Below are 27,974 nucleotides of genomic sequence, written 5' to 3'. Positions count from 1 at the left end.
TTGCGGTGGACCGCCAAGCTCGATTCTTATAAAAGCTTTTTAACTGCAGCAGCTTTAGTGGACTCTACTGGAGCTGGAATTACACGACTGCTGGCACGAGACTTGCCGTCTAATAGATCCTTGTAAAAGGATTTAAAGTGTACTCATTCAAATTAGAGAGACAATTAAAATTAAAAAGATTAGACCTGCCTCCACCGCAGGGGAGCTCGCTCGACCCACCAGCGGACAGGCACCAGTATTGGGAGAGGGGGGCTGGCCGTCAGGGTCCACCGTGGCTCTGACACAAACCCGGTGACACGGAGGTCGCACGGGCAGGAACGGACTGGCCGTGTCAGCTTCGCACTTTTTTGGTTTTAGAAGGGCATGACATGCCTATATCTGTGTCCCCCCTCCTTTTACTCCTCCACCTCTTTTCTTTTCGCATGACTATATGTACTTGTCACTTTTCCTTGTGTTAGTTGTGTCTTCTGAGCAGTTTGTCAGTTTTTGGACACCTTTGAAGGTGTTTTCTATGTGTTTCTATGTGTTTTTGTTTGCCTGCCATTGCTTTTAACGGTGTTCGAAGGTGTTCGACGAACAGTTCGACGAACAGTTCGGCGAACATACTGGTGTTCGACGAACCGAACCGAACTCGAACACTACGGGGGTGGCTCAACACTATTCCTAAGAGCACATTGGCCTCCATAATCCTTAAATGGAAGAAGTTTGGGACCACCAGAAGTCTTCCTAGACCTGGCTATCCAGCCAAACTGAGAAATTGTGGGAGAAGAGCCTTGGTGAGAGAGGTAATGAAGACCCCCAAGATCACTGTGGCTGAGTTCCAGAGATGCAGTAGGGAGATGGGAGAAAGTTGTTAGAATCTATGTTGTTTTACTATTGGCCATCTTGTTGTGGTTTGCTGGCTTCTAGTCTTTTGCTTTGGTGCTGGGTTTCTTAGTCACGTGATCTCTGCACTCTTTATTACCAAGCACCTGGCCCCCATTCCCTGCTGGACATCAGTGTATTAACGCTCGTGCTCTGGATAAGTAGCCTGGTTTAGCTCTTCTTGCTTTGGACTATTGTTATCCTGGGACTTCTTGTTCCACCAGTTTTGATTCCTTTAATTTTCGTTTCTGCAACTAACTTTTCTGTTAGGAGGTCTCCTGCTTTTGCTCCCAGTCCTTAGATCTTTTAGGGACCCCTTTCCCTTTCCTACAGGTCTTTGTTTGAGTTCAGTGCAGGAGTTTCGGTGGGGCTATTCATAAGGAATAGGGCACCCACCCCAGTGTAGGGTTAAGCTGAGTCTCAGTGCAGGGACAGCTTTCCCTTCCTATTCCTTTGTTCTAAGTTGCAGAACATAACAGTATGTACAGCTGCGTTAAAAAAAAAAAAAAAAGAGGTTTTTGTTTTGTTTTGTTTTGTTTTTTTTCTTCTCCTCTCCTCTTCCTGGATTTTCTTCAGTATGTGTACCATCCAGGAGGTTGCTCATCGCTTGCAAGGGCTGACTCTGGAGGTTGCCAATCTTCAGCAGTTCGTGAGTAAATACCCGGCAGAACGCTATGAAGAACCTAAGGTAGTATTACCTGTGTGTTTCTAGGGAAAATGACAGGATTTTCTTTCCTTTAAAACTGCTTGCTTGTTGTATTTTTGGCTCAGACCTAGATCTTCTGGTAGTGAACTACAGCGTGTAGGAATTATGTCTCTATTGCGTAAGGAACCTCAAATCTGGGCATTTTCCTTGTCTCCTGATAATCATAGTGTGAGGTCTGTGGAGGCAGGCATTTTTTGATGACATGGGTTTGCTATATGATGATCCTGATCGGGTTGCATCAGCTGAGGCAGAGCTCAGAAGTCTCAAATAGGGTTCTCTTGATGTTGAGAGTTATCGCACCCTGTTCAGACGATGGTCTGCAGAGGTCAGGTGGAATGACCCTGCACTCAAGTTTCAGTTTCTGGCAGACTTAAGTGAAAGGGTTAGAGATTTGCTCATTGCATTCCCTGCACCTCATACTCTGCAAGTTGCCATGCAGTTAGCTATCCGTGTGGATAGAATGTTGAGGGCAAGACAGAATGAGGAGAAGTTTCCTGTATTGTTGGATTCTGTTTCTCACGATATATCTGCTGATACTGGGGAACCTATGCAGGTTGGGGCAATGTCATCCCGTTCCAGGGAGAGGGACAGGAGGTTCTCTGAGAGACTTTGCTTGTATTGCGGTAAGGCTGATCATTTCTTAAAGCAATGTGAGGTTCACTTAGGGAAAGAAAAAAAAATGGTCAGTAGAAATAACACTCCCATTCGCATTGCGTTTTTACGTTCTGCTGGGGTGTTTTTTCCTGGTTATACCACCTGTCAGGGTTGTTTTATTGAGTTTCAGGTTATGGTGGATTGTGGTTCTGCACTTAATTTGATTGATCAACAATTTCTTGAAAAGCATAAGTTTGATTCTGAACCTTTGTCGTCTCCTTTTCCTGTGGTGGCGATTGAGAATACTCCCCTGGAGCATGGGAGCATTCTTCGAAAGGTCACTGGGTTTCCGCTTACTATAAATATGGAACATCAGGAGCAGATTGACTTATTTGTACTTGCTAAGTTGCCTTCCCCATTCATCCTGGGGTTGCCCTGGTTAAAATTGCAAAATCCTTTGCTGGACTGGTCGTCTGGTTCCATAAGATCCTGTGGTCAGGGGTGTTATGACAAGTGTACACATTGCGGCTGTTGTGAAGAGGGACTTACCTGAACCCATTCAGGATTTTTGGAGGGTTTTTTCGGAGGTGGAGTCGAAAGCTTTACCACCTCATAGAGATTACGATTGCACTATTGACTTCGTCCTTGATGCTAAGGTCCCTAAGAGCCGGTTGTTTAATCTGACAATTCACGAGAGGGAGGCTTTGAAGGAGTACCTTCAGACTAGTTTAGCTGCAGGTCACATAAGACCCTCTAAGTCTCCTGTGGCGGTTGGGTTCTCTTTTGTCAAAAAGAAGGATGGGGGTCTTAGGCCATGTCTGCATTTTTGGGAGATTAATAAGATCACTGTGCGCAATCCTTACCCGTTACCACTTATTCCGGATTTGTTTAACCAATTGACCGTAGCTAAATGGTTTTCTAAGATTGACCTTCGTGGGGCATATAATTTGCTGCGGGTGAAGGAAGTAGATGAATGGAAGACAGCTTTTAACACCCCGGAAAGACATTTTGAGTGTTTGGTGATGCCTTTTAGGCATCAACGACATTCTGAGACCAATGATCGGTAAGAGTGTTATTGTTTATCTGGATGACATTTTGATTTATTCATTGGATTTTTAGTCTCATTGGCAGAGACTCAGCAAAGTTCTTCAGATTCTGAGAGATAACACACTCTTTGCTAAATTGGAGAAGTGTCAGTTTGCTGTCCAGAAAATTCGGTTTTTGGGTTACTTTGTCTCTTGTGATGGTTTTGAGATGGACCTGGTGAAAGTTCATGCTGTGTTGGAGTGGCTGAGGCCTGAGGGTTTGAAGTCCGTACAGAGGTTTTTGAGGTTTGCCAATTATTACAGGAAATTCATAAAGAATTTCTCTGTCATCGCTAAACCCATTACTGATCTCACCAAGAAGGGTGCTAATACAGTCCAATGGTCCAATGAGGCTATTGAAGCTTTTGAGTATCTCAAGAAGAGGTTCAGCTCTGCTCCTGTTCTTATCCAGATGGAGGAGACCAAGCCATTTTTGGTTGAGGTGGATGCCTCATCTATAGGCGTAGGGGCAGTTCTGTCCCAAGAGGGTGAGGATGGGGTGCATCCCTGTGCTTTCTTTTCAAAAAAAATTTCTGAGACAGAGCTCAACTATGATGTTGGGAATCATGAGTTGTTGGCTGTTAAACTCGCGTTCGAGCATTAGCGACATTTTTTGGAGGGGGCACGACATCCTATACAGGTTTTCACTGATCATAAGAATTTGATTTATCTGGATGCAGCCAAACATTTGAATGCCCGTCATGCTAGGTGGGCACTGTTTTTTGCCCGGTTCAATTTTTCGGTAACCTTTGTCCCGGGTACAAAGAATGTTAAGGCTGACTCTTTGTCTCGTAGTTTCTCTCAAGTGGTGAATGCTGAGAGGGAGGAGTGTATTTTGCAGAGAGGGGTGGTGGTGGTCGCATTAGATTCTGAGTTGGAGAATAGCATCCTAGGAGCTTAGAGTGCAGCACCAACTAACACTCCGTATGGTAAATTGTTTGTGCCTAGAGCCTTGATTAGAGCATTGTTTGTTGAATGTCATGAGTCTCGGTTGGCGAGTCACCCAGGGATTTCAGAAACTAGGAAGTCTATTGGTCAGTGTTTCTGGAGGCCAGGGTGGCAAAGGGAAGTCATCAAGTGGGTGCGTCAGTGTTCTGTGTGCGCTAGGTCAAAGGCCTCTCACGCTCCGGCTGCGGGGTTGCTATGCCCCTTGGAAGTATCTAGTTTGCCATGAACGCACCTTGCCATGGATTTTATCACCGATCTGCCTTTATCGGTGGGTTTTTCTGTCATCTGGGTTGTTGTGGACCAGTTTAGTAAAATGTGTCATCTGGTTCCGTTCAATAAGTTACCTTGCACCAAGACTCTTGCTAAGGCTTTTGTGAAGGAGATTGTCAGGCTCCATGGTGTTCCCTCGGACATTGCTTCTGATAGAGGACCACAGTTTGTAGCTCTCTTTTGGCGTGCTTTTTGTGACAGATTGAAAATTCATTTGTCATTCTCGTCGGGGTATAATCCAGAGTCCAACGGACAGACTGAAAGGAAGAACCAGGATGCCGAGCAGTTTTTGAGATGTTTTGGGGCAGATAATCAGGAAATGTGGTCAGAATTTCTACCACTTGCAGAGTTTGCCCTTAATAATCATACTTCTTCCTCGGCTGGTTGTTCTCTTTTTTTTTGTTGAAGTGGCAGGTATCCATCTTTTGGTCCATTTTCCAAAGTTGGGGCTGCTGTACCGGAGGAGGACAATTTTTCTGGTGATTTGAAGAGGGTTTGGACCAATGTATGCCTGAACCTTAAAGAGGCTAACAGTCCTTGTTTGCTGTTGGGGATATGGTTTGGTTGTCCTCTAGGAATCTTCGTTTGAAAATTCCTTCTAAAAAACTGGGGCCTAAATTTGTGGGTCCTTTCAAAGTGGTTCAGATTGTCAACTCGGCAGCGGTGAGGTTGGGCATTCCCTCGTCCTGGAGGATTAATTCTGTGTTTCATGTGTAGTTACTTAAGAAGGTGCACACGCCTGATAAGCAGGCGAAGCCTACTGCTCCACCTGTTGATGAGGATGGTGAATTTGCGATTTCTCGCATTTTGGATTCCAGGTGGCATAGAGGAAGATTACAGTATCTTGTGTCCTGGAGAGGTTTCGGCCCCAAGGATAATTCCTGGGTGAAGGCTGAGGACGTCTCGGCCTCAAGGCTAATTAAGGCTTTTCACAGGAGATTTCCTGGTATGGATCGGCCTGTAGGATCCGGAGGATCCTCATAAAAGGGGAGGTACTGTTAGAATCTATGTTGTTTTACTATCGGCCATCTTGTTGTGGTTTGCTGGCTTCTAGTATTTTGCTTTGGTGCTGGGTTTCTTGGTCACGTGATCTCTGCACTCTTTATTACCCAGCACCTGGCCCCCATTCCCTGCTGGACATCAGTGTATTAACGCTCGTGCTCTGGCTAAGTAGCCTGGTTTAGTTCTTCTTGCTTTGGACTATTGTTATCCTGGGACTTGTTCCACCAGTTGTGTTTCCTTTAATTTTCATTTCTGCAACTAACTTTTCTGTAGGAGGTCTCCTGCTTTTGCTCCCAGTCCTTAGATCTTTTAGGGACCCCTTTCCCTTTCCTACAGGTCTTAGTTTGAGTTCAGTGCAGGAGTTTCGGTGAGGCTATTCATAAAGAATAGGGCACCCACCCCAGCATAGGGTTAAGCTGAGTCTCAGTGCAGGGACAGCTTTCCCCTCCTATTTCTTAGTTCTAAGTTACAGAACATAACAAAAGTTCCACAAAGTCAACTATCACTGCAGCCCTACACCCGTCAGGCCTTTATGGCAGAGTGGCCCGATGGAAGCCTCTCCTCAGTGCAAGACATATGAAAGCCTGCATAGAGTTAGCTCAAAAACACATGAAGGACTCCCAGACTATGAGAAATAAGATTCTCTGGTCTGATGAGACAAAGATATAACTTTTTAGTGATAATTCTAAGCGGTATGTGTGGAGAAAACCAGGCACTGCTCATCACCTGCCCAATAAAATCCCAACAGTGAAACATGGTGGTGGCAGCATCATGCTATGGGGGTGTTTTTCAGCTGCAGGGACAGGACAACTGGTTGCAATTGAAGGAAACATGAATGCGGCCAAGTACAAAAATATCCTGGATGAAAACCTCTTCCAGAGTGCTCTGGACCTCAGACTTGGCCGAAGGTTCACCTTCCAACAAGACAATGACCCTAAGCACACAGCTAAAATAACAAAGGAGTGGCTTCAGAACAACTCTGTGACCATTCTTGACTGGCCCAGCCAGAGCCTGACCTAATCCCAATTGAGCATCTCTGTAAAGACCTGAAAATGGCTGTCCACCAACGTTCACCATCCAACCTGATGGAACTGGAGAGGATCTGCAAGGAAGAATGGCAGAGGATCCCCAAATCCAGGTGTGAAAAACTTGTTGCATCATTCCCAAGAAGATTCATGGTTGTACTAGCTCAAAAGGGTGCTTCTACTCAATACTGAGCAAAGGGTCTGAATACTTATGACTATGTGATATTTCAGTTTTTTTTTTTTAATAAATTTGCAAAAATGTCTACATTTCTGTTTTTTTTCAGTCAAGATGGGGTGCAGCGTGTACTTTAATGAGAAAAAAAATTAACTTTTTAGAATTTACCAAATGGCTGCAATGAAACAAAGAGTGAAAAATTTAAAGGGGTCTGAATACTTTCCGGACCCACTGTAAACCCACAAGGCTTCCTATACCAGTCATTTTTAGTTTCTTGACTTAAATTTATATTTGCATTTTGTATGTAACCCCTTATGTAAAGCACCATGGAATCGATGGTGCACTAAAAATAAATAAATAATAATAAAATTACTACTAATAACAATTTGCCCAATTGAGCAGTGGGTGCTAAATACTGTGATAATAACAAATGGTCAGTCCAGAATGGGCAGTTATCTACTTACAAATAATGAAATATCCAATTATTATCTTTTCCTACTTTATTCATTTCTTAACTTCCACCATACATCAAGTTTTGGAAATCCATTTTCCTGTATATCTTTTTTTAGATCAAAAGAAACACATAATTTAGTTTTGTTTCCCCATGGAATGGTACAGAAATTCATAAGTCAAACTAACGACAAAATCGATCCTAATATTTTTTAGGAGCAGTTTTGACATCAACTATATCAGTTGTATTGCTGGATATCTCTAGACAGTAAAACACCACAAGCCACATTTTATTATCAGAACCAATGAAACAGATGCAAAACAAGTCATCAGTTGAGTCAGGCATTAGAAAAAAAAATAGCCAGACACAACTAATATATATATTTAGTCCAGCCTAAATAAAATGATGGAGAAATATTGGAAGAAAAAATAAATAATTCCCAACTTACATTGATGTCTTCTAAGTCCAAGGTGTTCAAGATAACATTGTTACGTTTCCATTTAATAGGAGGCCTCATATTTCCTTGTATCCCACAGATCAATACAACGCTTTGTCCAACTGTTACTGTGGTAAAGCTCAGTGTCAGATCTTCGGGAAGGATTAACTGAACAATCTCTGCAATCATACGAAGATACAAATGTGGCATTGTTAACAGAAGTATAGCTTTCATTATACAAGAAAAAGTTTTATGCAAAATAAATCAAATATTTTTTTTTAAGTATGGAAAATAAAAGGTCAACCTGACATTTCTATTAAAGTGAATGACAACTATCACCTGGGAGGATAAGAAGAGCATTTCACTTGAGAAAGCTACAGTCATACTCATACTAAGCATGACAGATTTCACCTGCAGGTAGATGCATTATTTAAAGGCCAAACAATGCTTTCTGCATAATAACAAAATGTTCAGGGAATCGCTAATATGTTAAAGGAAACCTGGTACTAAGTTTATACTTCTTTGTATAGAAAAAAATCTGTTATGTGCTTGGGAAGGCAAAGGCGAGCAGCCTACAGACACATCTCATTGAACGTAAGTTTTTTCTCTGTCTGTGACCGGTGTATAGGGTACAATTTCACTTTACCTCTACTGTGCAGATATTTTTTTAAGTTTGTTGCTTATGCTGTATAGGTATGTTTTACTAGGTCACTTTGTGACAGGTATAAAAATAAATTAAAGTTTTTATTCCCGTAATATATTGCAGTCATCATATTATATAGCACTGTATGCTTACAATTGCTCATTTTGCCTTCTACTCAGTTAATTCTTCTGTTAACCATTAGGTCTATGACATCAGGTGATTAAAAGCTGACTAGCTGAATCCCTTTAAGCTCTATGTAGAAACAGGAAGCTCCCTGCATGAGTCATCTTCCCCTTCAAATCCTGACCCAGCTGCTCCATTCCTCCCCCCCTGCCAGGGACTTTTGCGGTGATGACTCATGCAGGGAAAATTGACCTCCTCTTTCTGCATACAGCTTAGAAGGGTTTAACTAGTCTGTTTTTAATCACGTGATGTCATAGACCTAATGGAAAAGAGAAGAATTAGCTGGGTAGAAGGGCAAAATGAGCAATTGTAAGTGCACATTGCTATATAATATGATGACTGCAATGTATTATATTAAGAGGATAAAATATTTGGATAGGAGTGCTTCCTAAATTATAATTATTAAATATATACATTGATTTTTAAACACTATGAACACCCAAACTTCCATGAATAAAGCTAAATTTAGATTTCATGACACTTGGTCCAAGTTCAGATCATGATGTACTGTCTGACCTTACATATGTTTAAGTGACTGTGAAAATTAGGTCAGAAGATCAGTGATCAGACCGTACCATCATGATTTGTACTTGAACTGTGTTTCATTGACGTTTAACTTTGGTAGGACAGGGAGACAATGCTTAATAATAAAATTGAATCAGTTTGTTTGGTAACTGCTCTTCCAAAAAACTCAAAGATAGTCATGATATTTTGAAAGCATACAGATAAACTCATAAACTCTTCTTATTTCAGGAATTTATCTGAATCCTGTTTCATACTGAAAGGTTTCATCAAACACATTCCCTAGACGAGACACAATCTCTTAAAGATAATTTAAATTGTAAAAATCTATTACATTTTATCTCATTTATTATACCTTCTGTATAATAGATTCAGTAGGTCTTAATTTTAATTGCCTGGACATTGGCTTACTATCATTGATTTATTGATTTCTGACATTAAAACCATTTAGATTTTACATATGGAAGCATTAGAAATGTTCTCAGAAGTCTTAATAGTGAGTTTGCCTGCATGTGCACCACTTCATCTGCAAATTGGTAGCTAGTGTCTACCAATTACACTTTTATGGCATAGCCAGTGGAAAACAGTGTTTCATTTTAATTTCACAACTTCGATAAGTCTGTAGGAAAGAAATTATATGTTTTTTTTTTTAAATATTGCAGCTTTAAAACTTTCTCAAGGGCACACCAACATTCTGGAATATTTTATTTTATTTAATTTTATTTTATTGTTTAAACTATGAAAGTTAATTAGTTAATTGTTTATTACAAAAATTGAAAGGAAGTCTGGCGTTAGATTTCTAAACTATCTCCAGCATTGGTAATACACCTTGGCTGGGTTCACATATATCCATTGAATCAGCCTGAATTAGAACTGATGGCAAAGTTAATGCAAAAATGCACCATTTGCTATCAGTCTTTTTAACATTTCCCCCCAGTTGATAGTCCAAGGCTAAAATCCAAAGTTACATTGTGATCAGGCCACTGGACTGGCACCTGTACCTGTCTGCGAGGTGCAAAAACCTATGGGTAAGAAAATTGGAAACAATAGCATTGCAAACAATGTCATTAGTTCCCCCATCAGTTTCCATTCAGCGTTTCTGATAAATGGGACTGAGGATGCAGCACTAGCCACATGTGAACCCAGCCTTAGATATTTTAAAAGATACCTTTGCTGCGCAGATCACCATTGCAGATGTTAATTAGATTGCCGGTGTTTATAGATGACTCAAAAGATGTCATAACCCTCCATATCCAAAAATTCTTCCCTCAATCAACACCAGGGTTAGACTGGGTTGCCAAGAGACCACCAGTAATCAACTGCAGGTCCCCACTCTTCAATTACATGTAAATGTGACATTATCCTCAATCACACATTTATATAACAATGAACTAGGTAGATTGTTAAATGAATGAGATGCTGTCTTTGTCTGTACATAGTGATTCAAGTATAAGAGGGTAGTGACCCACTCTTTCACATGGGCCCACCGGAGGATTCTCCTGTTCTCCTTTGGGCCAGTCCAAGCCGGATAAACACAATAATTTTCTGATGGCACATTCCCTTCATGAAAAGGACATGCAATGCGACTTTTTGTTTCCTAAAACCATATACAACATTTTTTTCCGCTGTATGTTCATATTCCTAACAATCAGCAAAAAAAAGCGCGAGAGTTGAAAAATGAAGAACAAGAAATGAAAAGTTAGATCTCTTATAAGGTAATTTCCAGATACTTGGGAGGGTTTACAGGGCATCAGATGAATTAATTAGTGCCGTTATACCCACTAAAACATCCTTTAAGAAGATCTCTATATGGAGGGGATGAGATTTCTTTTATTAGGTGGTTTAATGTCCCTTTGACTCAAGTGGAGGGGTTCACGATAATACGCCACATATAGACACCCCCAAGTAGCTTCAGCTATTGCACCAATTTTTGGTTGGGATCAGTAACTAGGATGTTGTACAAAAAAATATCAGTCATATTCAATATGGATCCTCTGAAAACAGAATTCATGACACATGTGAACAGAAAATTCTGGAAATTCCATATTCAATTTACTACAATTAAATTGCAAAAAAAAAATCTGAAATTGCCTTAAGTTTTACCATACTTAGGGAAGTGTCTATTTCTGTATAATGTGTGGCATTAAATATTTATTATTGGAAAATGTTAGTATCTAAAGTCTAATAATAAGTTATTATTTCAACTCTTTATATTAATCAGGATTATTTTTCATACAATACACAGTATACTATTCATGGGTTCAAGCTTTTGCTTACCAGAAGCAGAACAATAGTTTTACAGAAACATTCCAAAAATAACAGAACAATGTAATAGCCTCTTATAAATTTCTCTGTTCAAAGCCAAATATGTATGCAATCTACTAGATTAAGCTAGAACATTATAATTAGCACAATAGCAATCAAAGATATAATGGAATAAATGGAATTTGGTATAAAATGTAACAAAGTAATTAAATCTGCTTTAAGTAGGTAGATTTAAGCAATGCATGCAGAGAAAGCACAGAGTAGCTGCAGTCTCATAATCACCAATTCATCAGCAAGAAATATTTCATTGTAATTATCCTTGCTTAATATTATTCTTATCATTCCAAGTATATTTACATAGCATAATGATTTCACAAAACTAAATTAAATTAGAATTTTTCAAGTGTTAAAAGGAAAATAAGCTTAGTCTATTGTTTACAAGAAATGTCACCTGTATACAGTTTTATCTTTATCTTAACATGACAGGCCTGTTCCATGCATTTTTCCCACAGTATAAAGATTCTGTTCAGATTCTACCAATCTTATTGACTTCCATTAAATGCAAATTGATGCTTGAATGCTTAAGATTTCATTAGTTATTCTCAGCCAGTTTCTGAACTCTTTTTGTAATTATTATTCAGATCTATTGAACAATAATTGAAAATTAATCAACTGCAAATTGATGTCAATTAGTTTTATTGATTACTTTAGATGAGTTGCAAAGCAAATAAAAATATACTGCTAAACATGCAAGTTTGAAGTCAGCCTTAAAGGCGCACATACATTAGATAACAGTTGGCTTAATCTGCTCGTTTTGGCAGGATCGGCCGACCATCTAATGTATAAAGTATGGAAGCCTCCTGATAATGTCAGGGGAGAATAAGGATCGGTCAGTTTGAATTCCAACACCTGATCCATTTGTTCTCATGGGAGAAAAGCTACCACCAGAGTCTTTCCCTCATCCATGTAGTGCTTGGAAGAACTGGCATGTGTATGGGGTTATAAGGAAAGATAACTGTCATGTTTCTGAGACAGCTATCAATGGCATATGGGAGGTTTACAGAAGCTCTCTCCACATTTTTTTCCTTAATACTATCTAAACTTATATGTAGTATAAGTATTTTAAAACACTTGCAAATTGCTGTTTTCTCCAGTTTTCAGCACTGCTCCAGTCCTCTTCTAGACTTGAATGTTCTTTAGCTCTGCAAGCCCCTGTAGTGTCTACTGTGTAAGGCGGCGCTACTTTCCCAATGTAAGTCTATGAGATCCAGAGTGAGTTTTTCCATAGGCTTACATGGATAAAGCTACTTCCAGTACACACATAAACCGCTTTTTGGGCTGCTTAGAATGGAATGATATGAGGTTAAGTAACCAAAAGGCAGTGTTTGAAACTGGAGAAGACAGTGAATAGTAAGTATTTCAAAGCACTTATACTATACTACACACAAGATTAGTGAAAAAAGTATGGGAAGGGAACCTTAAAGTTTGTCCATCAGCCCAAACTAACTGTACAAACTAAGCACATAGCCTTGTATGGATTTAGCCCCTATAAAAATCATACCTTCAGTGTTCAAATCACTGCTTCTGCTCAGAAACTTAAATTAACTAAAAAATATGCAGACTTTGCTTTACATGTATTTTGTTTTGCAATGTTTTTCACTTTGTTTCTGGTATGGTTATGAAAAAACATCACAGAAAAAAGCAGCTTTAATTACCTACATCAAGTCACAAAACCAAAGCACTACACAATGCAGCAGGCGGAGGCAGCACAGGTGCAAAATACTGAGAAACAACCGCTCACTCTGATATGGTTATGAGCCACACCAAAACAGAACTTTTAGCTACTTTCTCACAATTGTTTTATTTATGCTTTTTTTTTGCCCTTTTTCTCCCCACTATATGGACAAAACCTTTTTTTTTTTTAGAACACATTCCCAGTGGTGACAGTAGAGTAAAGACACAGTTTAAATGACCTCAACATAAGTGTTTAAATACAAATGAGACTTTACAGTTATATATTTATCACTCTATTAACAAGGAATAACTTGGGTAGAAGCATGAGAAAGTTTAACAAGTCCTCTTTACTTGTATATTAACAGTAACCCGTAGAATACTCCATGGACAGCAACCTACAATACAACCCCAGTGGAGTCAAACCTCAATTCACATAAAAAATGACTGTATATGGCGCTCTAATTAAAAATACAATAAATGACAGTAATAAAGGAATTCATGATACAGGGGGTCATTAACAAGTTACAAACATTACATTACTCACTAATATCCTACTATGAAAATAACAACTTTTCTAGCTTATCAGTATAAATATCATATAATTCATAGAGAAAAGAATATCTGAATGCATAGGTATACAATGAGTGCAGGTGCAGCTAATAAATGTTCCCCAAAAATAGCAATAATGGTCCTTTTCCTATAGTAGATGAAATTCGGCACCCAGCCACACAATTTATTTACTGTATATAGCAGCAGTAACTTTCATTGTCATGTACACTTATGTTCACACTTATAAAGTCTGCTTTTCTATATGAATCATATGATATTTATACTGGTGCACACATAATAGTTGTTTTTTTTCCTACTTGGATATAATTAATGTAATTTTTGTAACTTGCTAATGAAACACGTTTATTGTGAATTCCATTATTATGGACTATTTTTATTGTCATTCATTGTATTTATAATAAAAGGTCAATAAAATCAACTTTTATTAGAACTGGTGATTTCTAGTGACTCCACTGGTGTTGTATTGAAGGTTTACTGTGATTTAATTTATTTTCATATGCTACTACTTTAATACTAAAAGTAAAAATAGAGTTAGAGAAGACAAACTGGCATCACATTGCATCAGAATCCATTAATTTCATTCAATCTGTAACCTGCTGACCTAAACTGTATAATAAGATCATAGCAGAAACTGAAAAAAAAAGAAAAACTGATCATTAGTGAACATTTTAATATTGGAGAGGTGATATTTAATCTGATCACATTGTGTTACAAGTGAACATCAATTATAGTCAATTCTGTGTAGAGCAGAGCAACTCCTACTAAAGCAATTTATAGAATAAAATTCATTGTTAAAGTACTGTCAGAAACGTAATTGACAATGGGAAGTTTTAAAGACTGTCGTTAACTTTAGAACAGATTGCATTGTTCTTACATCATATTCTTGATCTGCGTTTTAGCATAGTTTTCGTGCATCCGCTTGTCCTAATAATTTTGTCAACCTGTCTATATAAGTTATTAAGACCCAAGGAACATGTATACATATTACTGACTTCTTTAACCCCTTCCCAAAAAATGGCGTAGCGGTATGTCAAGATTGCATGTGATTTACTGCAATCTAATGTATCACCGTCAAAGAGATGGAATGGGCATAAGAGGTGTATCCATGCTCTTTGCAGCAGGAGCCAGCTGTTACACACACAGGTGCAAGTGGTGAGACAGGACATAGTGCCGAACTCAACACTTTAACCCTTTATATGCCACTGTCAGTAGTGAAAGCAGCATGTGAGGAATGTGGCAAAAAGAGATCGCTCCTTTTGTCAGCCGATGGGCACCCAAGCAGCTTGATAACAGGGTGCCAATGTCTGTTAGGGCAACAGGGAGGTCTGACAAAGGCTCACTTGTCTGCCATATCTCTCAGGTGATCAGATCCTGCCGTGGGTTGGGCCTGATCGGCTGTTAGTCAGTATGCACTGTGTTGCATCACGTGATGTCATAGACCTAATGGAAAAGAGAAGAATTAGCTGGGTAGAAGGGCAAAATGAGCAATTGTAAGTGCACATTGCTATATAATATGATGACTGCAATGTATTATATTAAGAGGATAAAATATTTGGATAGGAGTGCTTCCTAAATTATAATTATTAAATATATTCATTGATTTTTAAACACTATGAACACCCAAACTTCCATGAATAAAGCTAAATTTAGATTTCATGACACTTGGTCCAAGTTCAGATCATGATGTACTGTCTGACCTTACATATGTTTAAGTGACTGTGAAAATTAGGTCAGAAGATCAGTGATCAGACCGTACCATCATGATTTGTACTTGAACTGTGTTTCATTAACGTTTAACTTTGGTAGGACAGGGAGACAATGCTTAATAATAAAATTGAATCAGTTTGTTTGGTAACTGCTCTTCCAAAAAACTCAAAGATAGTCATGATATTTTGAAAGCATACAGATAAACTCATAAACTCTTCTTATTTCAGGAATTTATCTGAATCCTGTTTCATACTGAAAGGTTTCATCGAACACATTCCCTAGACGAGACACAATCTCTTAAAGATAATTTAAATTGTAAAAATCTATTACATTTTATCTCATTTATTATACCTTCTGTATAACAGATTCAGTAGGTCTTAATTTTAATTGCCTGGACATTGGCTTACTATCATTGATTTATTGATTTCTGACATTAAAACCATTTAGATTTTACATATGGAAGCATTAGAAATGTTCTCAGAAGTCTTAATAGTGAGTTTGCCTGCATGTGCACCACTTCATCTGCGAATTGGTAGCTAGTGTCTACCAATTACACTTTTATGGCATAGCCAGTGGAAAACAGTGTTTCATTTTAATTTCACAACTTCGATAAGTCTGTAGGAAAGAAATTATATGTTTTTTTTTTTAAATATTGCAGCTTTAAAACTTTCTCAAGGGCACACCAACATTCTGGAATATTTTATTTTATTTCATTTTATTTTATTGTTTAAACTATGAAAGTTAATTAGTTAATTGTTTATTACAAAACTTGAAAGGAAGTCTGGCGTTAGATTTCTAAACTATCTCCAGCATTGGTAATACACCTTGGCTGGGTTCACATATATCCATTGAATCAGTCTGAATTAGAACTGATGGCAAAGTTAATGCAAAAATGCACCATTTGCTATCAGTCTTTTTAACATTTCCCCCCAGTTGATAGTCCAAGGCTAAAATCCAAAGTTACATTGTGATCAGGCCACTGGACTGGCACCTGTACCTGTCTGCGAGGTGCAAAAACTGATGGGTAAGAAAATTGGAAACAATAGCATTGCAAACAATGTCATTAGTTCCCCCATCAGTTTCCATTCAGCGTTTCTGATAAATGGGACTGAGGATGCAGCACTAGCCGCATGTGAACCCAGCCTTAGATATTTTAAAAGATACCTTTGCTGCGCAGATCACCATTGCAGATGTTAATTAGATTGCCGGTGTTTATAGATGGCTCAAAAGATGTCATAACCCTCCATATCCAAAAATTCTTCCCTCAATCAACACCAGGGTTAGACTGGGTTGCCAAGAGACCACCAGTAATCAACTGCAGGTCCCCACTCTTCAATTACATGTAAATGTGACATTATCCTCAATCCACATTTATATAACAATGAACTAGGTAGATTGTTAAATGAATGAGATGCTGTCTTTGTCTGTACATAGTGATTCAAGTATAAGAGGGTAGTGACCCACTCTTTCACAAGGGCCCACCGGAGGATTCTCCTGTTCTCCTTTGGGCCAGTCCAAGCCGGATAAACACAATAATTTTCTGATGGCACATTCCCTTTATGAAAAGGACATGCAATGCGGCTTTTTGTTTCCTAAAACCATATACAACATTTTTTTCCACTGTATGTTCATATTCCTAACAATCAGCAAAAAAAAGCGCGAGAGTTGAAAAATGAAGAACAAGAAATGAAAAGTTAGATCTCTTATAAGGTAATTTCCAGATACTTGGGAGGGTTTACAGGGCATCAGATGAATTAATTAGTGCCGTTATACCCACTAAAACATCCTTTAAGAAGATCTCTATATGGAGGGGATGAGATTTCTTTTATTAGGTGGTTTAATGTCCCTTTGACTCAAGTGGAGGGGTTCACGATAATACGCCACATATAGACACCCCCAAGTAGCTTCAGCTATTGCACCAATTTTTGGTTGGGATCAGTAACTAGGATGTTGTACAAAAAAATATCAGTCATATTCAATATGGATCCTCTGAAAACAGAATTCATGACACATGTGAACAGAAAATTCTGGAAATTCCATATTCAATTTACTACAATTAAATTGCAAAAAAAAAATCTGAAATTGCCTTAAGTTTTACCATACTTAGGGAAGTGTCTATTTCTGTATAATGTGTGGCATTAAATATTTATTATTGGAAAATGTTAGTATCTAAAGTCTAATAATAAGTTATTATTTCAACTCTTTATATTAATCAGGATTATTTTTCATACAATACACAGTATACTATTCATGGGTTCAAGCTTTTGCTTACCAGAAGCAGAACAATAGTATACAGAAACATTCCAAAAATAACAGAACAATGTAATAGCCTCTTATAAATTTCTCTGTTCAAAGCCAAATATGTATGCAATCTACTAGATTAAGCTAGAACATTATAATTAGCACAATAGCAATCAAAGATATAATGGAATAAATGGAATTTGGTATAAAATGTAACAAAGTAATTAAATCTGCTTTAAGTAGGTAGATTTAAGCAATGCATGCAGAGAAAGCACAGAGTAGCTGCAGTCTCATAATCACCAATTCATCAGCAAGAAATATTTCATTGTAATTAGAGATCGCTCCTTTTGTCAGCCGATGGGCACCCAAGCAGCTTGATAACAGGGTGCCAATGTCTGTTAGGGCAACAGGGAGGTCTGACAAAGGCTCACTTGTCTGCCATATCTCTCAGGTGATCAGATCCTGCCGTGGGTTGGGCCTGATCGGCTGTTAGTCAGTATGCACTGTGTTGCATAAGTATTATAGTGTATTGTCAATGCAATCAAAGGATCGCAGGTCCAAGTTCCCTTTCAGAACAAGTACCGTAAGTATTGTAAAAAAATAAAAAATATATTTTAAGTGTAAAAATCTATTAATATGAAAGAAAAAACAAATACCAGTTTTAATAATAAAAAATAATTGAATTGCAAATAAAATGCAACACATATTAGTATCACCGCATTTGTAACAACCTATACAATATAACTGTCTTATTATTTATTGTCCATGATAAATGCTGTAAAAAATAACTCTGCCAGAATTACTGTTTCTGTTCAAATATATATATATATATATATATAAATATATATATACATATATATATATTTATATATATATGTATACCGTAATTTTCAGAATATAAGAAGCACTTTTTTCCTCCAAAATTTTGGAGGAAAGTAGGGGGTGCATCTTATATTCCAAATGTATATGGACTATATATGGTGGCTGTGGGTGGTGAGAGATGTGTGGGGGAGAGACAGTGGTAGAGGAGTGGGCATAGGAGGGAGCAGCCGTCTGCTGCAGACTACACTATGCCCGCTACTAAAGAAAATTAATATTCACTGTTCCCCATGCCCATGGGGCTCCTGCAGCGGCCGGCGGTCAGTGTGCCCAATATTAAAGTCCATGAATATTCACTACAACCCACTTCCATGGGTTGTAGTTAGTGATGAGCAAGTATGTTCGGTAAACCCTTTCGGCCAGTATGTTCGGGCGAGTACCGAGTATCTTCAGCATGCTCGGTGATATGTTTGAATCACTCCCGTGTGCATGATTTGAGACTGTTTGACAGCTTTAATACATGTGACGAATGCTTAAGAAACAAGGGGGGGCACAGACCACCGGCCACTGCAGGAGCCGAGCTGCAGTACAGTGTGAGCTCTATTAGGGAGAATGAATGGTCACTGCTCCCCACACACACAGTCCCTACGTGGGGAGCAGTGACTCTCCCGGCACAGCATCTCACAGTGTGAGGGCACATGGCGGTGACACCATGCGCAGCTCACACTGTGAGATCAGTGCTGGCTGCAGAGCAGGACGCAGCACTGGAACACAGGGAAGAAAGGTGAGTAGAATTATTTATTTTTTTGCGTGTAGCATGGGATGGGGGTTGCCAAGCATACCAGGAATAGGGATGAGGGGGGCCATACATACCAGGAAGAGGTATGAAGGTGGCCATTCATACCGGGAAGAGGAATAAGGGGTGCCATACATACCCTGAAGAGGTATGAGGGGGGCCATATATACCAGAATGAGAAATGAAGGGTGCCATGCATAGTAGGATACCAGGATGAGGGGGGCCATGCATACTTGGATGAGGGGTACCATCCATATCAGGATGAGGGGTGCCATGCACACCAGGATGAGGGGTGCCATGCATACCAAGAAGAGGGATTAGGGGTGCCATATATACCAGGATGAGATATGAAGGGTGCCATGCATACCAGAATGAAGGGGGCCATGCATACTTGGATGAGGGGTGCCATCCATATCAGGATGAGAGGTGCCATGCATACCAGGATGAGGGGTGCCATGCATACCAGAAAGAGGGATTAGGGGTGCCATGCATACCACAAAGAGGGATGAGGGTTGCCATATATACCAGGAGGGGGGGTCATGCATACTTGAATGAGGGGTGCCATGCATACCAGGATGAGGGATGAGGGGTTCTATGCATACCAGGATGAGGGGTGCCATGCATACCAGGATGAGGGGTGCCATGCATACCAGGATGATTGATGCCTTGCATACCAGGATGGGGATCAAGGGGTGCCATGCATACCAGGATGGGAATCAGGAGTGCCATGCATACCAGGATGAGGATCATGGGTGACATGCATACCAGGATGGGGATGAGGGGTGACATGCATCCCAGGATGGGGATGAGGGGTGCCATGCATATTAGGATGGGGGATAGGGGTGCCATGCATACCAGGATGGTGGACTGGGGTGCCAAGCATATCAGGATGGGGATGAGGGGTGCAATGCATACCAGGATGGGGGCCATGTATAACAGGAAGGAGGGGCCATATATATCAGGATGGAGGTTATTAACATAATTGGGGGACATTACCCCTATACCAATGTCAGCAGCAGACCCCCCACCATAACAGTCCATCATGACCAGATTTTTTGCTTAAATCTTTTTTTCCTATTTTCCTCTTCTAAAACCTAGGTGCGTCTTATGGTCTGGTGTATTTTATAGTCCGAAACAAAATGTAAGCAAAAAATGTGGTCATGATGCACTGTTATGGTGGTGGGGTTGACTGCTGACACTGGTATTGGGGTAATGTCCCCCAATTCTGTTAATATCCTCCATCCTGGTATGTATGGCCCCTCTTTCCTGGTATACGTAGCCCTCATCCCCATCCTAGTATACGTGGCCCTCATCCCCATCCTGGTATACATGGCCCTCATCCCCATCCTGGCATACGTGGCCCTCATCCCCATCCTGGTATACATGGTAGAGTGTGCTAAGCAGTCATCAAAGCAAAAGGTGGCTACTTTGAAGAACCTAGAATATAAGACATATTTTCAGTAGTTTCATACTTTTTTGTTAAGTATATAATTCCACATTTGTTAATTCATAGTTTTGATGCCTTCAGTGTGAATGTACAATTTTCAAAGTCATGAAAATATAGAAAAATCTTTAAATGAGAAGGTGTGTCCAAACTTTTGGTCTGTACTGTATATATATATGTATATATATATATATATATATATATATATATAAATATAAATATATATTATACAGTACAGACCAAAAGTTTGGAGACACCTTCTCATTTAAAGATTTTTCTGTATTTTCATGACTATGAAAATTGTACATTCACACTGAAGGCATCAAAACTATGAATTAACACATGTGGAATTATATACTTAACAAAAAAATTGTGAAACAACTGAAAATATGTCTTAGATTCTAGGTTCTTCAAAGTAGCCACCTTTTGCTTTGATGACTGCTTTGCACACTCTTGGCATTCTCTTGATGAGCTTCAAGAGGTAGTCACCGGAAATGGTTTTCACTTCACAGGTGTGCCCTGTCAGGTTTAATAAGTGGGATTTCTTGCCTTATAAATGGGGTTGGGACCATCAGTTGTGTTGTGTAGAAGTCTGGTGGATACACAGCTGATAGTCCTACTGAATAGACTGTTAGAATTTGTATTATGGCAAGAAAAAAGCAGCTAAGTAAAGAAAAACGAGTGGCCATCATTACTTTAAGAAATGACGGTCAGTCAGTGCGAAAAATTGGGAAAACTTTGAAAGTGTCCCCAAGTGTAGTTGCAAAAACCATCAAGCGCTACAAAGAAACTGGGTCACATGAGGACCGCCCCAGGAAAGGAAGACCAAGAGTCACCTCGGCTTCTGAGGATAAGTTTATCCGAGTCACCAGCCTCAGAAATCGCAGGTTAACAGCAGCTCAGATTAGAGACCAGGTCAATGCCACAACAGAGTTCTAGCAGCAGACACATCTCTACAACAACTGTTAAGAGGAGACTTTGTGCAGCAGGCCTTCAATAGCTGCTAGGAAACCACTGCTAAGGACAGGCAACAAGCAGAAGAGACTTGTTTGGGCTAAAGAACACAAGGAATGGACATTAGACCAGTGGAAATCTGTGCTTTGGTCTGATGAGTCTAAATTTGAGATCTTTGGTTCCAACCACTGTGTCTTTCTGCGACGCAGAAAAGGTGAACGGATGGACTCTACATGCCTGGTTCCCACCGTGAAGCATGGAGGAGGAGTTGTGATGTGTGGGGTGCTTTGCTGGTGACACTGTTGGGAATTTATTCAAAATTGAAGGCATACTGAACCAGCATGGCTACCACAGCATCTTGCAGCGGCATGCTATTCCATCCGGTTTGCGTTTAGTTGGACCATCATTTATTTTTTAAAAGGACAATGGCCCTAAACACACCTCCTGGCTGTGTATGGGCTATTTGACCAGGTGGGAGAGTGATGGGGTGCTACGCCAGATGACCTGGCCTCCACAGTCACCAGACATGAACCCAATTGAGATGGTTTGGGGTGAGCTGGACCGCAGAGTGAAGGCAAAAGGGCCAACAAGTGCTAAGCATCTCTGGGAACTCCTTCAAAATTGTTGGAAGACCATTTCCGGTGACTACCTCTTAAAGCTCATCAAGAGAATGCCAAGAGTGAGCAAAGCAGTCATCAAAGCAAAAGGTGGCTACTTTGAAGAACCTAGAATATAAGACATATTTTCAGTAGTTTCACACTTTTTTGTTAAGTATATAATTCCACATGTGTTAATTCATAGTTTTGATGCCTTCAGTGTGAATGTACAATTTTCATATTCATGAAAATACAGAAAAATCTTTAAATGAGAAGGTGTGTCCAAACTTTTGGTCTGTACTGTATATGAATTGGGTATCAATGTAATCATATGGACATATGTCAATTATACTGCACAGTGAACTCCATAAAAAGAAACAATAAAAAAACTATTTCAGATTTATTGTATTTGGTTAATGCCTCATACCAAAAAAGGAATTAAAAAGTGATCAAAAAGTCCCACGTATCTAAGGATAGTACCAGTAAAAATTACAATTTGTCTAAACACCCCCTATCTCAAAAAAAAAAACCTTTACAATTTCATCTACTTTAAAAATAAAAAAGTTATGGCTATCAGAATACAGAGGCCAAAAATATTTATACTCTGCATCTGAAGCAGATCGTTACATCGTCTTGTTTCTCTGCCAATATAATATTAACAGGCAATTGCCCTTTTAACTGTCAATCTATATCTGGATAATCTTTTAATATGTGATAAAAAAAACTGGAAATACCTTTTAATCCCAGTGCAGGAGAAACTTTCTTTTTTTCCTTTACAAATTCATTCTGTGTTAGAATTGGGTAGCTCAAATAAACACAATTATCCAGCTCATTCTTTCCAAAATTAATTCAGTCAGTTGGGAAGCCTGAAAAGCATGCCACTGCATTGCGTTTAGGGTAAATGTGTTCAAGAAAAGTAAAGGATCCAGCTTCCAGTATTTATAAAAAACATCAAATTTTATTTAATCCATTTAAAAAAAGAAAAGTTATTGTCACTATTCCATCACTCATGGTGTCTATGGATGCTGTGAATGATAGCCCTGCCGCCTTATGGGATCAAGGGCTTGCTGAGCTGTCAGGATTGTGAATGACAGCTGAACCGAAAAAGCTGAAGCAGAGGTGTGAGTATTGTGAATGACAGCTCAGCCGTCCTATCTGGTTGGGTCTGTGGGATTTCCTCCAAGTGTCATCCGTTCTGGGTGATTACAGAACTACTTAGCACTCTGACAATGGTCAGATCATTGACAATTTGTAGCTTTGCCCAAGTAGTATGTTTGCTCCGTGCTCTGATTTGTATTCTGATCTCTGTTGCCGACCTTGGATTTACCTTTGACCATCCATTTGACTTACCCCTTTGTCTTGATCCACTACCTTCCTGATACTCTGACCTTGGACTGTGACCTGACTACACTTTTGTCTTTTCCCTTTGTATATTATGAGCCCTCTTGGTACTGGCCATGACCTTTTGACAATCCTGCCTCACGGAAAATCTGTGAGTAGTTACTAGTGCCACATTGAGTAGTGACTAACGTTACAAGTATATATACTTTGCAAAAGGTTTAAGTGAATACTCTGCATAAAAATCAAACTGTTTCATACACTACAGCATTCATAGTCCTGTTATAAGGACTAAGAACGGTGTAAAGTTCGAAACGTGTTGATTTTCATGGAGGGATTTCACTTCAATCTTTTGCAAAGTATGTATATTTTTTCACTCTGATAATGGTGTTAAAAAAGAATTTGATGTTTTTTATATATCCTGGAAGCTGGATCCTTTACCTTTGTTGGGCATAAAAGTGGGTAAGCAAGTTTTCTACCTTCTTTTTTTACACTTTTCAAAATGTCTACCTGTTGTTCATTCTGCTTTCACATGCTGATGAAGCATGGAACCTGCCTGACCCAACTGCTGGGTCTCCTGATCTGACTTAACTGCCACGTAGATACCTAATTTCCAGTTTACTTGGGTCAGGAGACCTACCGGTCAGGCTAAGTAATACAATTCAAGCGATGTCTTGTTTCACTGATGTGTGACATCGCCATACTAAGCCACAATCAAATAAGTCAGTGACACATACTCAAACAATTGAAAGCCAGGGACACGGAATTCGCAATAGAAGAATATACCAAAGTATACAAAAGTAGTGGTAAAGTATGTAGATAGAAAATTTGCTTTCTGATTTGTGGAGACTCACATTACCGTCTATATTTAAAGCTTGATTTTGAGCACGTCAAGAAAAAAATACCCAAAATGTGCGCTACTAACTATGTTTGTAAAGCAGAAAATTGACCTGTGGCTGCTTTTTGCAGTCTGTAGCTAGTGTCTAATTACTGTGATTGTATTAATATTTTACATACTGTTTTGCTTTTAACTTTGCAGGTGACAGTTTCCTGTTTAAGATAATCATTGGAAAATTATTTGATGGGCCTGAACAGAGAACAAGCCTAAAAGAGAACATTTCATCAAGATATTATATTCCAAAAAGATGGCATGTATGTTAAGGCACATTAACGCTAATTAATTCCTTAGCGTCCATTTTGCTGTTTTGGAGAAATCCATTGTTCATAGAATCATAGAATGTTAGAGTTGGAAGGGACCTCCAGGGCCATCGAGTCAAACCCCCTGCTCAATGCAGGAGTCACTAAACCATCTCAGACAGATGTCTGTCCAGCCTCTGTTTGAAGACTTCCATTGAAGGAGAACTCACCACCGCTCATAGCCACCTGTTCCACTCATTGATCACCCTCACTCTCAAAAAGTTTTTTTCTAATATCTAATCAGCTTAAATTGTAGGTGTATCAGTGACATGGATTTCTGTAAAACAGCAAAATAGATTTCTACAAGAAAGGTAAGGATTTGATCAGCATTAAAGTAACTTTATATACATGTCATTAGTTTGGAGTATAAACTCCTGATGACTGGTTCTCTGTAAGGCTACTGAGTGCCTTAAGATGAATTGGAACACCATGAAAAAACTAAGCCTTAGAGCATAATAGCACATAATGCTTTTCTGGAAGGATATATACACATCTATGCAGACAATGTTTAAGACAAAGTGGAAAATCTTCCAACAACATGAGTGAAGACTGTTATTGGCATGAAAGTGAGGGAGATGATGTGCATTTTTGGAAATGTTTAAACTGCCTTTTTAATAAATAAAAATCTAAGCATGAAACAAAGAACTCCTATCAAAATTCAGAATGTATCCCATGCATAAGTACAGTGATTGTTTTCTGTCCTTGGCATCAGTGAATAAACACTTTAATAACAATATTATTATTAATCTGCAAATCAAGAGGTTACTAAAGCAGAAGAAAAACACAAACAAATGTAATGCAAAAATAATTGAAGCTTTAATCATTCTAAACATGTACAGCTTAGTATGACAGTCGGCAAACCCTGAAACAGACAGTATTTATTACACAGCTAGTGTAAAGCGAAGAAGAAAGACAAAGATATATGGCTGAGGTCTAGGGTCTGGATTGTAATGTGGCTGCAGCCTTCTGAAAAGAGCTGCCGGCAGAATAAGTAGGAACAATGTACTGGAGTTTAAGTTATCAAGCAATATGGTAACAGTGTAGTAAATGGCTTAAGCTCAAAATCACAACCTCAAGGCAGTAAAGCAATAATACTGGTGGGTAGAATGGATTTAAACTACCCTCACAATAGTAGTTAATATGGCAAACCTAATTTAGTGGTTAAATGACAGAAAATAAAATGTCATTATTCCCATCTGAGCCATTATTGGTTGCAATGGGAATACCAAGTCTACATGTGGTGACTGGTTTTGTTTGGGAATACACAAACACTGAATGGGCTCTGTTAAAGCAGCACTTACATTAACATTTTTATCTTTTTAATATATTGCAATCATCATATTATATAGCACTGTGTACTTACAATTGCTCATTTTACCTTTCTACCCAGTTAATTATTTTGTATTCCATTAGGTCAATACCATCACGTGGTTAAAAACTGACTAGCTGAGTCCTTCTCTGCTCTATTTAGAAAAAGGAAGTCTCTTTTCCTGCTTGAGTCATCCCCCTCTTCAACTTCTGACCCAGCTGCTCTTCTCCCCTGCCATGGACTTTGCAGTGGTGTAGAATTGTAGTTCTAATGCTGACTCATGCAGAGAAAAGAGACTTCCTTTTTCTACTTAGAAGGATCCAGCTAGTCTGTTTTTAATCATGTGATGTCATAGACCTAATGGAAAACAGAAAAATTAACTGCGTAGAAGGGCAAAATGAGGAATTGTAAGTACACAGTGCTATATAATAGGATGATTGCAATATATTAAGAGGATAAAAACTTTGCTAGGAGTGCTTCTTTAAAATGTTTTCATAACATCCATAGAAGTGAATAGGAGAAATGAACATGGCATAGTAATGGAAACAGCGTCGTTCATTGTGCTATGATGTTACTCCTATTCACTTGTAATCATAAAAACAGAGTAGCACAGTCCAATCTATGATTATGGTTAACTCTAGCTGCCACATGTCAACAGGTATTTTCATGAATACTGGAAATGGAAATACTTGTTTAATGTAATATATAAGGCTAAAAGATCCAATGTAATTAAAGTAAAATATATTTTGTAATGTGGGACTACATTTCTGATTTTGAACCAAAAGTCCTCTTATTGATGTAAGCCATCACAATCATGTTTTATATAGAGGTTCCCTTTCTGCTAAATGGAGATCCCCTTCTACTACCTTAACTGCTTCCCTATCGCATATAGATTTTAACCCCTTTATGACCTATGACGTACCTATACCTCCCCCTCTTTGAAGCTGGTTCCAATGCTGTGACCCCATCTTTTCAGACACAAGACAACTGATTTGATCAGCTGTCATGTGCCCCTAGCAGCCGTGGGCGGAATTGCGATCCACCTGTGGCTGTTAATATGTTAAATGCGGCTGTTAATCTCTGACAGCGGCATATAACATGCACGCGCCAAAACCGTGTCATAAGACCCACCCATCGGCACCCCTGTCACGTGATTGCGGGCCACTGATGGGTTGGCATGGCAACCCGGGGTTGTCATTGTTGAGCTGCTATGAGTGCCACCTGTGGCCAGCATTTATAGCAGATCAGCATTTCAGATGATCACAGTTTCAAGTCTCCTAATAAGACTATTAAAGCTAATAAAAAGTGTAAAAAATATTTTAAAAATATAAAAAAAATGTAAAAAATATAAACGCTCAAATCACCCCCATTTTGCCCCATTCAAAATAATACAATTAAAAAAACCTAAAAAATACATGTATTTGGAATCGCCAGGTTAAGAAATGTCCAATCTATCAAAATATAAAAAGAATTAATCCAATCGGTAAACGGCATGATGAGAAAGAAAATCAAAATGCCAGAATTACATTTTTATGGTCGACGGAATATTACTATAAAATGCAATATCAGGCGATCAAAAGATTGCATCCACCCCAAAATGGTATTGATAAAAACATTAGCTTGGTGCACAAAAAATAAGCTTTTATCCAGCCCTGCCCCAGATCCCGAAAGATGGAGAAGCTACGGGTCTCGGAAAATTGTGTCATTTTTGTTTCCCAAAAACTTTGGATTTTTTTTCACCACTTAAATGAAAAAAAAACTACATGTTTGGAGTCTACGAAGTCGTAATGACCTGGAGAATCATAATGGCTAGTCAATTTTAGCATTTAGTGAACATGGTAAAAAAAAAAAAAACAATTGTGGAATTGCACTTCTTTTCAATTTCACCGCACTTGGAATTTTTTTCCAGTATGCAATATGGTAAAACCAACCAAAAACAACTTGTTCTGCAAAAAACAAGCCCTCACATGGCCATATTGACAAAAAAATAAAAAAGTTATGGCTCTGGGAAGAAGGGGAGCAAAAAATGAAAATGCAAAAATGTAAAATTCCTAGCTGGTGAAGTGGTTAAGCATTACTCTACAAGGATGTTCCGAAACA

General features: G+C 38.9%; 1 protein-coding gene across 2 annotated transcripts in view; it reads right to left on the bottom strand.

The window, feature by feature from the left end:
• Positions 1–27,974, bottom strand: part of FSTL5 (follistatin like 5) — a 1,189,778-nt gene that overhangs the window by 458,665 nt on the left and 703,139 nt on the right. For both annotated transcript variants that reach the window (XM_073644479.1, XM_073644487.1), the window contains one exon: positions 7,569–7,735. In XM_073644479.1, the coding sequence (XP_073500580.1) occupies positions 7,569–7,735 (167 nt within the window). The remainder of the gene's footprint in view (positions 1–7,568; positions 7,736–27,974) is intronic.

This window comes from Phyllobates terribilis, unplaced genomic scaffold, assembly GCF_046119375.1.
Source record: "Phyllobates terribilis strain yellow unplaced genomic scaffold, ASM4611937v1 Scaffold_1__5_contigs__length_1240528914, whole genome shotgun sequence".
NCBI lineage: Eukaryota > Metazoa > Chordata > Amphibia > Anura > Dendrobatidae > Phyllobates > Phyllobates terribilis.
The sequence above is the reverse complement of the archived record's forward strand: the minus strand, read 5'-3'. Positions and strand labels throughout refer to the sequence as shown.